This window comes from Ursus americanus, chromosome 9 (genome assembly GCF_024610735.1).
Source record: "Ursus americanus isolate L20-20 chromosome 9, mUrsAme1.1.p, whole genome shotgun sequence".
NCBI lineage: Eukaryota > Metazoa > Chordata > Mammalia > Carnivora > Ursidae > Ursus > Ursus americanus.
The window spans coordinates 46,891,878-46,904,649 of record NC_142135.1 but is presented as its reverse complement, the minus strand read 5'-3'; the positions used below and the strand labels follow the sequence as shown (position 1 = coordinate 46,904,649).

Genomic DNA, 12,772 nt, shown 5'->3' with positions numbered 1-12,772 from the left:
TACACAACTTGGTTTGCCACATCATGACTGTCTTTATTTCTTTAGTGCTGTATTTCTTTGCAATATCACAAAGTCATACATCTGTGATTCTCTTGGTGTTTGGAAATCGTTTAGAGGTGTGGTAAAGAGTTTTAGAGCAGAGGATAGAGTCAGAATCATTGATAGTTTCTTTGCTGCTGTGTGAACGTGCCAGTGTTATCACTCTAGCATGTATTATTATTCTCATAAGATCAAGTGAGTAAAAGAAATAATCATGCATGCTGCCACCTTGCCTAAAATGGGAATGCCTTAGTGAATGTAGTATTGTGTGGTGTGTGCATTCTTGTACATATATACATATTTGCATATGTATATATGCATGTATTTCAATGTCACAAGCACTGATGATACCCAATAGTACTAGTTTTTGAACTTTTGAGAAGAGAAATTAAATGACACAAATCATTACATCATTTACCTCAAACTGTATCTGAACATAGGCCAGCATTATAAATGTCACATCTTTCTTTAGCACCAAACGTTTGCCTTCAATGGGGCAACAGTGAGTTTTTCCTAGTGAGATAGCAGAAATTCTAACTTAAAAATCTTTTTACGTTTCGTGAAGTCTCAGGCAGTCTAGCCATATGAAGAGTTTTAGGTGTTCATATGCTTTTTAAAAAAATAAAATTGGTCTTATTGAAGCTTGATCTTGTCTTAGATAGAAGTTGGAGTTTCCTGAATGCAAATCTAAAATGCAAAGTTCTGGGGCACCCAGCTGGCTCATTCGGTAGAGCATGCTACTCTTGATCCCAGGGTGGTGAGTTCAAGCCCCACGTTGGATATAGAGCTTACTTAAAAATAAATAAATAAATAAATAAACAAACAAACAAACAAATAAATAAATAAAAATCAAGTTCTTTTTTCCATAATTAAAAGATCTATTTAAAAGTGAAATCATGAAAATATTAAGATTGCTTTTGTCTTCATCTTAATTTTACTTTCTCTGGAAAAAAATTACTAAGATCATTAATTTTCTTTTCCTCTCACAGTTTGAAGAGTCAGATAAAGGGACTTTTGTTTAAAAATTAACTATCAGGGGCGCCTGGGTGGCTCAGTCGTTAAGCGTCTGCCTTCAGCTCAGGGTGTGATCCTGGCGTTCTGGGATCGATCCCCACGTCAGGCTCCTCCGCTGGGAGCCTGCTTCTTCCTCTCCCACTCCCCCTGCCTATGTTCCCTCTCTCGCTGGCTGTCTCTCTCTCTGTCACATAAATAAATAAAATCTTAAAAAATAAATAAATAAGTAAATAAATAAATAAGAATTAACTATCAAATATGTAAGGCAAGAATCAAATTGTCATAATTGGTCAGTGACCAAACTGTTTACAACAAATAAAAGCCCTTTATAGTTACTCGAAATTGCAATTCTAGTCCTTGTCTTTATTGACTGATTTTTAGTCTCCCTGGAATAATAATGAAAATATTAGTAAGTGATGAAATACTTCCTGCTATGATAGGCACACAGTTCACTTCTCATAGAACTGAGAAGAAAATAAATCACTTTTCTGGGTGAACACATAAATCCTAAGCATTTTAAGTTGGCAATTAATATAACTTTGTAAAGGATACTCTCTTGGCAAATACTCTTAGTTACAGGCTTTTATTTTAAATCTCTAGAAGAATTCAAAAGTGTCATTAGCACAGCTTTATTTTACCTATTTTGGTTACCAAATAAAACATATCATCTTCTAACACTATTTAATTCCTTTGTCCACTTCACAAGCCTATGTAGATAATGTGTGCAGTGCACATAATAAATGTGGAAATGAGATAATCTGTTCTGAAATTACAAAGCACTATAAAGGCATTGGTTGTTCGATGATCACAATGAACACCTCTGTTTGCTAACAGTTCACACCACCTTAATATTCTCAGTGCACTGAATAATCAGGTATTCTTGTGAATATTTACCCTCTGGCTACACTGTCAACTTGGCACAAAACTATATGCACATCAAGTACTCTCAGCTCTCTTCTATCTCCTTAAAAGAGAACAAGCATTGGGTGAGACCCAAAGATAGGAATAGAATTAGAAACCTTTTCTTACATGGAAATAGAGTTAAAATGACCAGTCCAGATATTTCCTCAGTGGATTAAGTACTCCTTTCCTCGAATTCTCTTTTTCATTCTAAGAGCTGTGATTATCAGAAGGGTGCAAATCTGACTTCATCATGTCTAACTCTGAATACAAGCCTAGCCTTACCAGATTGCAGCTAATGAAATACATTTGCCATATTTCTAAATCATCTAGGATTTAATTATACAAGTTTTAGTTGTCTAGGATACTGACTTCCTTTCTTCCTGCAGATGATGGCTTTTAGTCATTGTATAGTGATAACGAAGTAAAGAAGTGGGGTGAGAAAGAAGGTGTAATTCCATTTTGATTTTATCATCTCTTATAAAGGGCATGATAGATGAAGTGGAAACTGCTTAATGTGAAATTTAAACAGTATTTGTATTTTTCATCTGCTTATGATCTATCCTAGAGCCCCATCCCAAGGATAGCTGGGGTTTGAAAGTGTTTCAGTATTAGTCCTCCAGGAAGTTAGTTCCTACTTCTCCTATTAAACATTTTCACTTATTTTAATTAATAGGACACTTCTTGGTAAGTCCCATTTATTGCAGTCAATCCCTTTAAACAAAATGATGTTGATTTTTACATATTTTTATGATACTTAATTCTAGGTAGAGTGCTATGATTATGATAATGATGGGTCACATGATCTCATTGGAACATTTCAAACCACCATGACAAAGCTGAAAGAAGCCTCCAGAAATTCACCTGTAAGTTGAATCTTTGTCACTTGAATGTACTTTACTGTTTGGCCATGTATTTATTATTTCATTTTTTTTTCTTGGTATAGCAAACAGTTTGCCATGTTTTTACTCTATGTTACAAAATGTTCTGAAATCTGTGGATCTTATATGTGTAGTAGTTGGATGATCCAAAATCCATACTTGGGAATATAAGTTTACATTTATAATTAGAGGTTTGGTTTCCTTTAGCTTCAGAAAACATATATGGTTTGATTGAAAATCCCTAGTTTTAAAGCACTTGGCATTTCTTTGGTCATAATAATTAAGTTCTATAACACTAGATAAATACCTGGGCTTGAACGTAATGTACAGTCTGCCTCTGGCTCTTCTCTCCTCTACAAAAGGAAAGGATAAAACCATACTTACGGTATTTCAAATTATATAATATTAAGCCTCCATCTAAAGATACTAATTTTGTTAAGATCATTCATGTGCCTTTACTACATTCAGTTTATTATTTAGCATCCCAACATATTTCTAAGAGTGCTTCTGAAACTTTTCTGTCTCTAAAACCTAGGTGACTATGGGGCGTCTGGGTGGCTGAGTCGTTAAGCATCTGCCTTCAGCTCGGGGCGTGATCCCCGAGTCCTGGGATCGAGCCCCACATCGGGCTCCTCTGCTGGGAGCCTGCTTCTTCCTCTCCCACTCCCCCTGCCTATGTTCCCTCTCTCGCTGGCTGTCTCTCTCTCTGTCAAATAAATAAATAAATAAAAATCTTAAAAAAAAAAGACTTTAAAAAATAAATTAAAAAAATAAAACCTAGGTGGCTAAAAACTATTTCGGAGCCTTTTATGAGTAAAACTTATCAATTGCTCCCATCTTATTTCCTTTCTAGTTTGAATGAGATTAGCTGTTAATTCTCTTTATAACAGAATAATATGAATTGTTTATTACATGCTTAGAGAACATGCATAATGTTCATGTATATGGCCTTTGCTTTTGAAAACACAAACATAGGGTTTAAGAAGTAAGAGGTTATGGTTAGGTGAGGTCTTTTTTACCTAGTCATTTAAGTGAGGTAATTTAAGAGAAGATACTGATAGTTTTAGATCAAAACTTAAATACTAAATAAATAAATAACACTTATGAGGGGAGAAAGGGGTTTTAAACAAACATAATGAGATTAGAATTTTCAGTAGGTCACATAGAGATCTATAGCCCTGTCCCTACTCCCCGGTCACAAAGGACAGGTACTAGAAGTAGCCTGTACAGAAATGCTTGTGTGAAGTAGAGAAGGCTTTTAAAATCATATCTAATGGTTTAAGTGCAAAAATTGAATTAGCTTTGAATTAAGAGTTTTTGAAATAAAATAGCAAAATTCAGCTGTTACTATCCTATTTAAAGAATTTTTTTTAAAAAGCAGAACTAATGGAAAATGCTAAAAATCCGAACAGTTCAAATAAAACAATCTAAAAGAACTAAACATGAGGAGTGGTCTGGACTGTTGTTTTAGTAATTTCACTTTGTCACTATCTTGCAGAATCAGTAAATGACCTGCTTTTAGAAGATTATGAATGAACAACTAACTCTATAATACTTTATGGGTCATGTAGGGTTTTTCTAAATCCAGCTATCTTGGTCCTTCCCTTCACCACAACAGAATGGGGCTTTGAATGTTGCTGCAGTGATGATGTTTACCCACTCTTGTTTTTCAAAGGCAGGGCCATATCTTATCATCTCTGTGCCTAAAACAGTGCCTGCCACTTGGTAGACGCTCTGTAGAAGTGAGAATAAATGAAATGAAGTAACACAGACTTTGACTAATGAAAATTCTCTTTAGGGCTTTCCCACATCTCAAATATTCAATAGTCAATATTTTTGATGATGACTGAGACTCTGGCAGGATCCTGAACTATCAAAGAATTTGTTTAACATAATTTTGTTTTTTAGCATTGTATCTATTGTACCTTTTAATGTTTGATTCTTAGGAAATTAGCAGTGACTGTCTGAAGTATATAAGTTACTTTCTATTAATCAGAAAAGGTGTCTCATCAAGTGTTCATTGAGTATCAAGATAGAGAAAATCTGAAGGTATAATTTGGAGGTGACTGTATCTTAGGTATGAAACAAAATTAATGAAATGAAACAATTGAGAATAACACAAAGTATGTAACTAAATTTTATATGGTTGTAGAAGTTTAAAGTTAAAGTTTAAAGAGATGAATGGAGATAGAAGACTGAAATAGTAGGTGATGTTATAGAAGAGGGCTTGAGCCAAGGAGGTGGAAAAGAAGATCCTTCTGTTTGGGGAAAGGAATTATAGTGAAAAGAAGGTGTAAGATATTAGTTCTATTCCTGAAAGTATTCCCAGGGGAAAGAGATGATCTTTGCATATTTTACCATACAGTTAGGCTCCATATATTTCTGTTTTCTGATGGTAGGTTTTTTCCTTGTTTTCTAAGTAGCATATTTTTGTTCTTTCTGAAAGAGTAATATTTTATTTCCCTTATAAAAAATAAAGAATGCTACTTGGAGCATTTGCAAGGAAATCATCTACAGAGGCAAAGTCTATATTTAGGAACTATTTTAAAAGGTATACAATCTTAGGAATGCCTTTTGGAAATTTCAGTGATAAATATTTCACTTACTTTATTATGTAAAAAGCAGCAGACCTACGTCAACAGGTGGTTTGATTCCAAGAGAAAAATCACATTGGCATTTAAAAAAAGATTTTATTTATTTATTTGAGAGAGAGAGCATGCACACACAAGCATGAGTGGGGGAGGGGCGGAGGGAGAAGCAGGCTCCCCTCTGAGCAGCGAGCCCGACTGCGCTTGATCCTAGGACCCTGGGATGGAGACCTGAGCCAAAGGCAGACACTTAACTGACTGAGCCACCCAGGCGCCCCAACATTGGCATTTTTTATATCACTACTAAGAATTAATATTTTGTCTTTTCTTCCTACAGGTGGAATTTGAATGCATAAATGAAAAAAAGAGGCAAAAGAAGAAAAGCTACAAGAATTCAGGTGTTATCAGTGTGAAACAGTGTGAGGTTAGTTGATGTTAACCATTTATAGTATAAGGAGATTAAATTTCAAGTTCTTTTTTCAGTATGGTATAAATTAAACAAACAGACAAGAATATTTAAGTTTTTCCTTATCTTAGGAAATGTGAATTGAATTTTGGGCAGTTGAAAATCATATGATCATCTGGACACCCTTAGATGAGAGTGGAAAAGTAAAGAAATCTTTTAAGTAACTTTGCTTCAAAGGTTTGACAACTTTTTGGCAAAAGACAAAGAATATTAAAGTTTTTTCCTTATTTTAGGAAATGTGAAACATCATGGTATTTTCCCAGGGTATTAGTGTAAATGATCTGACTCAGTGCATCTATCCTGGTCATAATTTCAAGTTGAGATATTATAAATAGAGGGAAAAATTCAAGAGATTTCTTACAACAAATGAGGGGTTTTTTTTGTTTTGTTTTGTTTAAATCTTGATTATTTTCAAGCTCTCAACATATTAGACTCATTACTAGTTTCTTAAAACTTAAAGTGAGTATATTTCATCTTTGGCCATTAATATTCTAATCTTAGGGGCGCCTGGGTGGTTCAGTCAGTTGAGTGTCCAACTCTTGATTTCAGCTCAGGTCATGAGATTGAGCCCCAATTTGGGTTCCCTGCTCAGCAGGGAGTCTGCTCCTCTCTCTCTCTCTCTCTCTCTCTCTCTCTCTCTGTCATCTCCCTCTGCCCCTCCCCCACTCATGCTCTCTCTCAAATAAATCTTTAAAAAAATTATAATTTTAACATTGCTTTAATTATCTCAAAGTAAAATGTTACAGATTTTTGACAAGTAGGGGCAGGGGTACTTAAACTCAAATGCTAGGGTGGTTTCCATGTGCTTATATCATGTTCTGTTCAGTTTCTAAACTGTGAAAAATATATGTCAGAGAGCTCTTTGTATCTCTTGTATGTTAGAGATTTATTTATTTTTAGAGGTGGGGAGGGGCAGAAGGAGCGGAAGAGAGAATCCCAAGCAGACTCCCCGCTGAGTGCAGAGCCTGTCGTGGGAGCTCGATCCCATGACCCACAAATCTCGACCTGACCAAAACCAAGAGTCAGATGTTCAACTGATTCAGCCACCCGGGTACCCAATAAAGAGATTTTTTATTTTAATAGTTTGCTATTTGTTTTTAGATTACAGTGGAATGCACATTCCTTGATTATATCATGGGAGGATGTCAGCTGAATTTCACTGTAAGTAACACTGATTTTTTCAAGGTAGGCTGTAACATGTTACTTTTTCCTACTGTTTTGCAGTGTTCTTTCTTTTCCTGTAAAACTGACTTTGAAATTTACACAAGCAGTTTAGTATGGTCTACTCAGACAGGTTGTTTAAGTTCATCAAGAAGCTTTCAACTTTATTGATAAGATCTGTTCCTTCTGAAGGAAAGCAGATATGTCCCAGAGTAAATTATAGAAAGCATTAGTCAAACAACCTACAAAACAAGCCCTATGTCTAAAGTCATGGGTATAATAATTCATGGATTTGAGTCATCTAGAAAAAATATGAATAGCAGGTTGTTTCAGGCTGAAGCTTTAACTGTTTAATTGTCTGTGGAAATACTGGTAGGCCCAGGCATTTGTTAGGAAATGGCAGCAGCAGGCTGTGGGATGAGTGTTTGTCTGTCTCCTGGACGTTAAGCTGTGATTGTTATTTGGCAGGTGGGAGTGGACTTCACTGGCTCTAATGGTGACCCAAGGTCTCCTGACTCCCTTCATTACATCAGCCCCAATGGTGTTAATGAGTATTTGACTGCTATCTGGTCTGTGGGACTGGTCATTCAAGATTATGATACGTGAGTATGACTAAAATAGTTGTTTTCATAACTTTCTCTCTAAAATTTCTTTTGTGTTATCTTTTTTAGTTTTCTCTTTGTGCAGTCTTAGGGTTTACTTTTGACCTCTTATCTCTAGCTATGATCAGTTATAATGTGTTATATATAGCTTGTTTATTTAACAGCTGACTGGAGTCAAGAAGGCTTGTTTCTTTGATCTAGTTTCATTGGGGTTTACTTATTAGGGATAAGTTACTGTGTGATTGAAGTCTAGATGACACATTTTGTAAATATTTGTAGACACCATTTATTAACATGTCTTTTTCTTGGCAGTCACTGTCATATTTTCTTTTTTCTTGGTTTTTTTAGATTTATATATTTGAGAGAGAGAGAGAGCAGGCAAGTGGGGGGAAGGGGCAGAGGGAGAGGGAGAGAATCCCAGGCAGACTCCCTGCTGAGCTTGGAGCCCCACTTGGCAGTGGATCTCATGACCCTGAGATCATGACTTGAGCCAAAATCAAGAGTCAGACACATAACCGACTAAGCCACCCAGAAGCCCCTCAAATTATTTCCTTAATGGCAACTTTGAACAAGTACCAAAAGATAACTTGACCTAATTGCTGTAAAATATTTTGAATAGATTCTCAATGTGTAGATTTTTAAATAGATTAAATAGACCCTCTTGAAGGTTTACCAAACAATAGAAAAAAAAAAGTCCACATTAATAATTTTTTGTTCTGGATCTCTTAGGGCACAGTATAAATTTTCACTTGTCTTTGCCTATTATTTTATGATAAAAGCCCTTATATATGATGGAGCTTTTCATTAATCTGCTATGACATTTAAAGAGGCAAACTTTTCAGGCAAATGCAAACAAATCTAAAGCAAAGGTGGCAATTCTGATATCAGGCTAGTAGAATTTAAGGCAAAACTCATTAAATATAATAAAAAATTATTTTATAGAAAACTTTGTTACATAATCCAAAATGAAAATATAACCATGGACAAGTTTGATAACAGAGTATCAAAGTATTTCTACTGAAAATAGTTAGAAATATAATAAAAATTTTAAAGTAACACAATTATAATGGGGCTTATACAGAAGATAAAAAATGTACCAGGTTACTTTATCAGACTGCCACCTAGAAGTTAATAACAAAAGGATAACTAAATAAAATTTACCATATGGAAATAAAAAAATCTTAACTAGTTCTTAGATCAAAGAGGAAATCGAAGTATAATAACAGACTATCTAGAAATAAGCAGCACCAAGAAGACAATATATACATGGTCCTATCTTTTTTTTTTTTTAATTTAAATTTTAGGTTGTTAACATACAGTGTGGTCCTATCTTTATAGAGGAAAATTTCTGGCTTTACATGCTTTTATTTTTTTATTTTTTATTTATTTTTTTAAAGATTTTATTTATTTATTTGACAGAGAGAGACAGCCAGTGAGAGAGGGAACACAGGCAGGGGGAGTGGGAGAGGAAGAAGCAGGCTCATAGCGGAGGAGCCTGATGTGGGGCTCGATCCCAGAACGCCAGGATCACGCCCTGAGCCGAAGGCAGACGTTTAACGACTGCGCCACCCAGGCGCCCCTACATGCTTTTATTTTTAAACAAGAAAATGGAATATAAATGAATTAGCTTTTCAATAAAATAAAAGAATAGAAAGAAAAAATAAAGATATAACAATAATAGCAGATTCTATCTATATATTAGCTTTTATGTGTCAGGTACAATTTAATAGTTTCTATGTGATACTCGCCTAATCCTCATACTTTGCTGTGACATAGGTACTGTTATCATCCATTATCATCTACAGTGTACAGATGAGAAACCTGAGGCATAGGGAGTTAACTTGTCCAGCGTCACTCAACTGGTAACTGACAGAGACAGAATTGAGCCTGGGCTGTCTGCTCCAGAGACATGCATTCCAAGCTGTATTATGTACTGTGCTGTATTTCCTCTAAGCACTGAAAGTAGGGACTTGGAAAGTTTAAAGAGCCCCACTAATGAATATGTTAAATGTAGAGATGATTCTTTGCAAGTTCAACAAAACTCAGGCCAATCTGCCAATGCTGACCCCCAAGAAAAAGAAAACATGCATAGAATATTAGTAATGGGATAGAGATTATAAGCGTAAATTCAGGAAAAAACATTAAAAATTAAAAGTTAATACTATGTAAAACTTTGTTATTATATTGGAAAATCTGGATTAAAGGATAATTTTTTTGGGTGGAGGGGGGACTTTAAATTACCCCCCAAAGTTGATTCAAAGAGCCTGAGTAGACCTGGAACCATGGAAGGAATGGACTAGCTAGTCAGAGAGCCACTCCTCACAAGGGCACCAGACAATTTCTCACATAAATTCTGGCAAACCTATAAGGAATGAATTCAAACCTAAAATAATCAAGTAAAAAAATATTAGAAAGTAGTGAGAGTTCAGAAAGGTGGTCAGATACAACAAAAATTTAAAAATCAGCAATTTCTCACTAGCCAGCAATAACCAATTTAAGACATCATAGCAGATACAAGGTCGCAATTCATAATGTAAAAAAAATTAGAATGAATTCAGTAAGCGGTCTAGGATCTATAGTGAGGGAAATCTACAAAGTTGTACTAAGAGAGAAGGAAACTTTTTTAAATGGAGAGATATACCATGATTCTAGATAGGCAGATGTCATAATGATGTAAGATATAAAATTTCTCCCAGAATTAATCAATTCTAATCAAAATTGCAGTCGGACAGTGCTAAAATGATTTTTAAAATTTTCTGGAAAGAAAAATGAATCAGAATAGCCAAGAAATTTTTCAGGGAAAAAAATGAGGGGAGTTTGTTCTAGCAGATATTAAAACTTATTTTAAAGCTATATTAATATTACAGAACTAGTACATGACCAATAGAACAAAGCAAGAAGTCTTTGAAATAGACCCTAGTGTGTACGTAAACTTAGTATGTGATAGAGATGACATTTTAGGGGAAAGGAGTTGTCATAGCTGTTAAACGAGACCAGAAGTGAATTTAGATCCCTAACTCATACTGGTATATGTTAAGGTACTAGTTTTTTTTTTTTTAAGATTTTATTTTTAAGTAATCTCTGCACCTAACATGGGACTCCAACTCACAACCTTGAGATCAAGAATCGTATGCTCCACCAACTGAGCCAGCCAGGTGCCCCTGTTAGGGTACTATTTTGTATAGAGTATAGACAAACTGCTGGAATGGACATCCCAAAAACAAAGTGCATTTACCAAAATAGAGGTTTATTTCTCTTTTATGTTGCAAGTCTAGAGATAGTATAGGACTGATAGGGCAGTCCTACCATTGTCAAGTCGTAGATTCCACCCCTGGGTCCAAGGCAGCCGCTATGCTTCTCATCTTGTCTAGTCAGTGGGAGGAAGAGAAAGACAACTGGGAAGGAGTACAGGTGCCTTCCCTCCTAGGGGCACCGTCATTCAGAAGCAACTGACGACCACTTCTACTCACATTTTCTTAACCAGAATCTAGCCACCACCTGGCCACATGCAGCCCAGAGAAGCTGGAGTAGAGCTATGTGGTCTCTAGCTCAGGTGTTCCATTATTAAGAATGGAGAGGATGGATACAGGTGGAGAGTAGCAGTTTCTGTTTCATATCGTACTCCAAAACACTTTATGGATGAATTCGAAGTTTAATATCAAAATCAAACCTTGAACGTTCTAGGGATAAATATGTGTGAATTCTTTATAATCTTGCAGTGAGGAAGGCTAAGCAAGGCAGCAGAGGCAGAAATCATGAAAGAAATTTTATTTGTTCACATTCATTAATATTGAAAACTATAATAGGAAGTATATTTTAAACAAAGTTAAAGGCAGACTACAAACTGGGAAAAATACTCCTGATGTGTCTGACTTAGGTTCGATCCTCAATGCAAAAAGAACCATTAAGAATTAATACAAAAAGAGTATCCTAGCTGGGATGCCTAGGTGGCTCAGTCAGTGAAGCTGACTTCAGCTCCTGGGATCGATTCCAGCATCAGGCTTCTTGCTCAGCGGGGGGCCAGCTTCTCCCTCTGCCTGCCATTCCCCCTGCTTGTGCTCTCTCTTTCTTTGTCTGACAAATACATAAATAAAATCTTAAAAAAATATATATCCTAGCAGAAAAATTAGTATGTTCATTACAGTGTTTTATAATAGCAAAACATTGGATATTTATTGGTTCAGGGAGAATATCGATACAGTGGAATACTTGGCAGCCATTCACATGATGTTATATATTCAGGTCCATAATCCCTTATCCCTAAACCATCGGGGCCAAATATTCACACATTTTGCTACAAACAATGTGAGAATTTTGCATGTGGCATTTGTACCATGTTTCTGTGGCCAAATGTATGAATATTCATAGTCAGTGGCATGAATAAAAGCTATAAATAACCTCATATCAGTTGAGGTCAGCTTTTGCTGCCAGATGAGTTTGCCATAAACCAATGAACTTGTGGTTTGTAAAGCTTTATGGATTTATCTACATATTTATTCAGCAAAATGATATGTAGTATTTAAGTAGAAAATAACATTATAAAATATGAATTTAAACTCCATTTTTATAAGTATATAGAGAGAGACATTTTTCTCCCTCATTGCACAGAAAAATACTTACAATGATTGATGCCAAATATTAACATGGGTTCTCTCTGGTGGTTATTATTGGTTTAATCTTTATGTTTTCCTAAGATTTTGAATTTTTTAAAAAACCTATCAGATTTATTAAGAGTAAAGATAAAATTTTCTATTTTGAAAAAAATGATCTTTCAGTTTTTATGAATTTTCTTTTTAGTGATAAAATGTTTCCAGCTTTTGGTTTTGGAGCTCAGATACCTCCTCAGTGGCAGGTAAGAGGAAATCTTATTTTAAATATTTGCCTCCCACAAAAGCAAAACCGGCTTCATCAATCCTTTCCTCTTTTGGCAGGTTTCTCATGAGTTTCCAATGAACTTTAATCCATCCAATCCCTACTGCAACGGTAAGCTAAAAAATAAACAGGAAGATTTTATACTGAACACCTCACTAGTTTGTTACTTGTTTTTTTCTTGTGGTTTACTCAAATTCCCTCCCTAGTTTTCTTTTTGTGACATATTTAACGTTCTGTTGTATAAACTAG

The 12,772-nt window shown here is 35.2% G+C and overlaps 1 protein-coding gene across 2 annotated transcripts in view; it reads left to right on the top strand.

Moving 5' to 3' along the window:
- The window catches only part of CPNE3 (copine 3), a 50,327-nt gene that overhangs the window by 28,023 nt on the left and 9,532 nt on the right, over positions 1–12,772 (top strand). For both annotated transcript variants that reach the window (XM_045806020.2, XM_045806017.2), the window contains exons 8-13: positions 2,721–2,819; positions 5,760–5,846; positions 6,990–7,049; positions 7,518–7,651; positions 12,449–12,503; positions 12,583–12,634. In XM_045806020.2, coding sequence (XP_045661976.2) covers positions 2,721–2,819; positions 5,760–5,846; positions 6,990–7,049; positions 7,518–7,651; positions 12,449–12,503; positions 12,583–12,634 — 487 coding nt within the window. The remainder of the gene's footprint in view (positions 1–2,720; positions 2,820–5,759; positions 5,847–6,989; positions 7,050–7,517; positions 7,652–12,448; positions 12,504–12,582; positions 12,635–12,772) is intronic.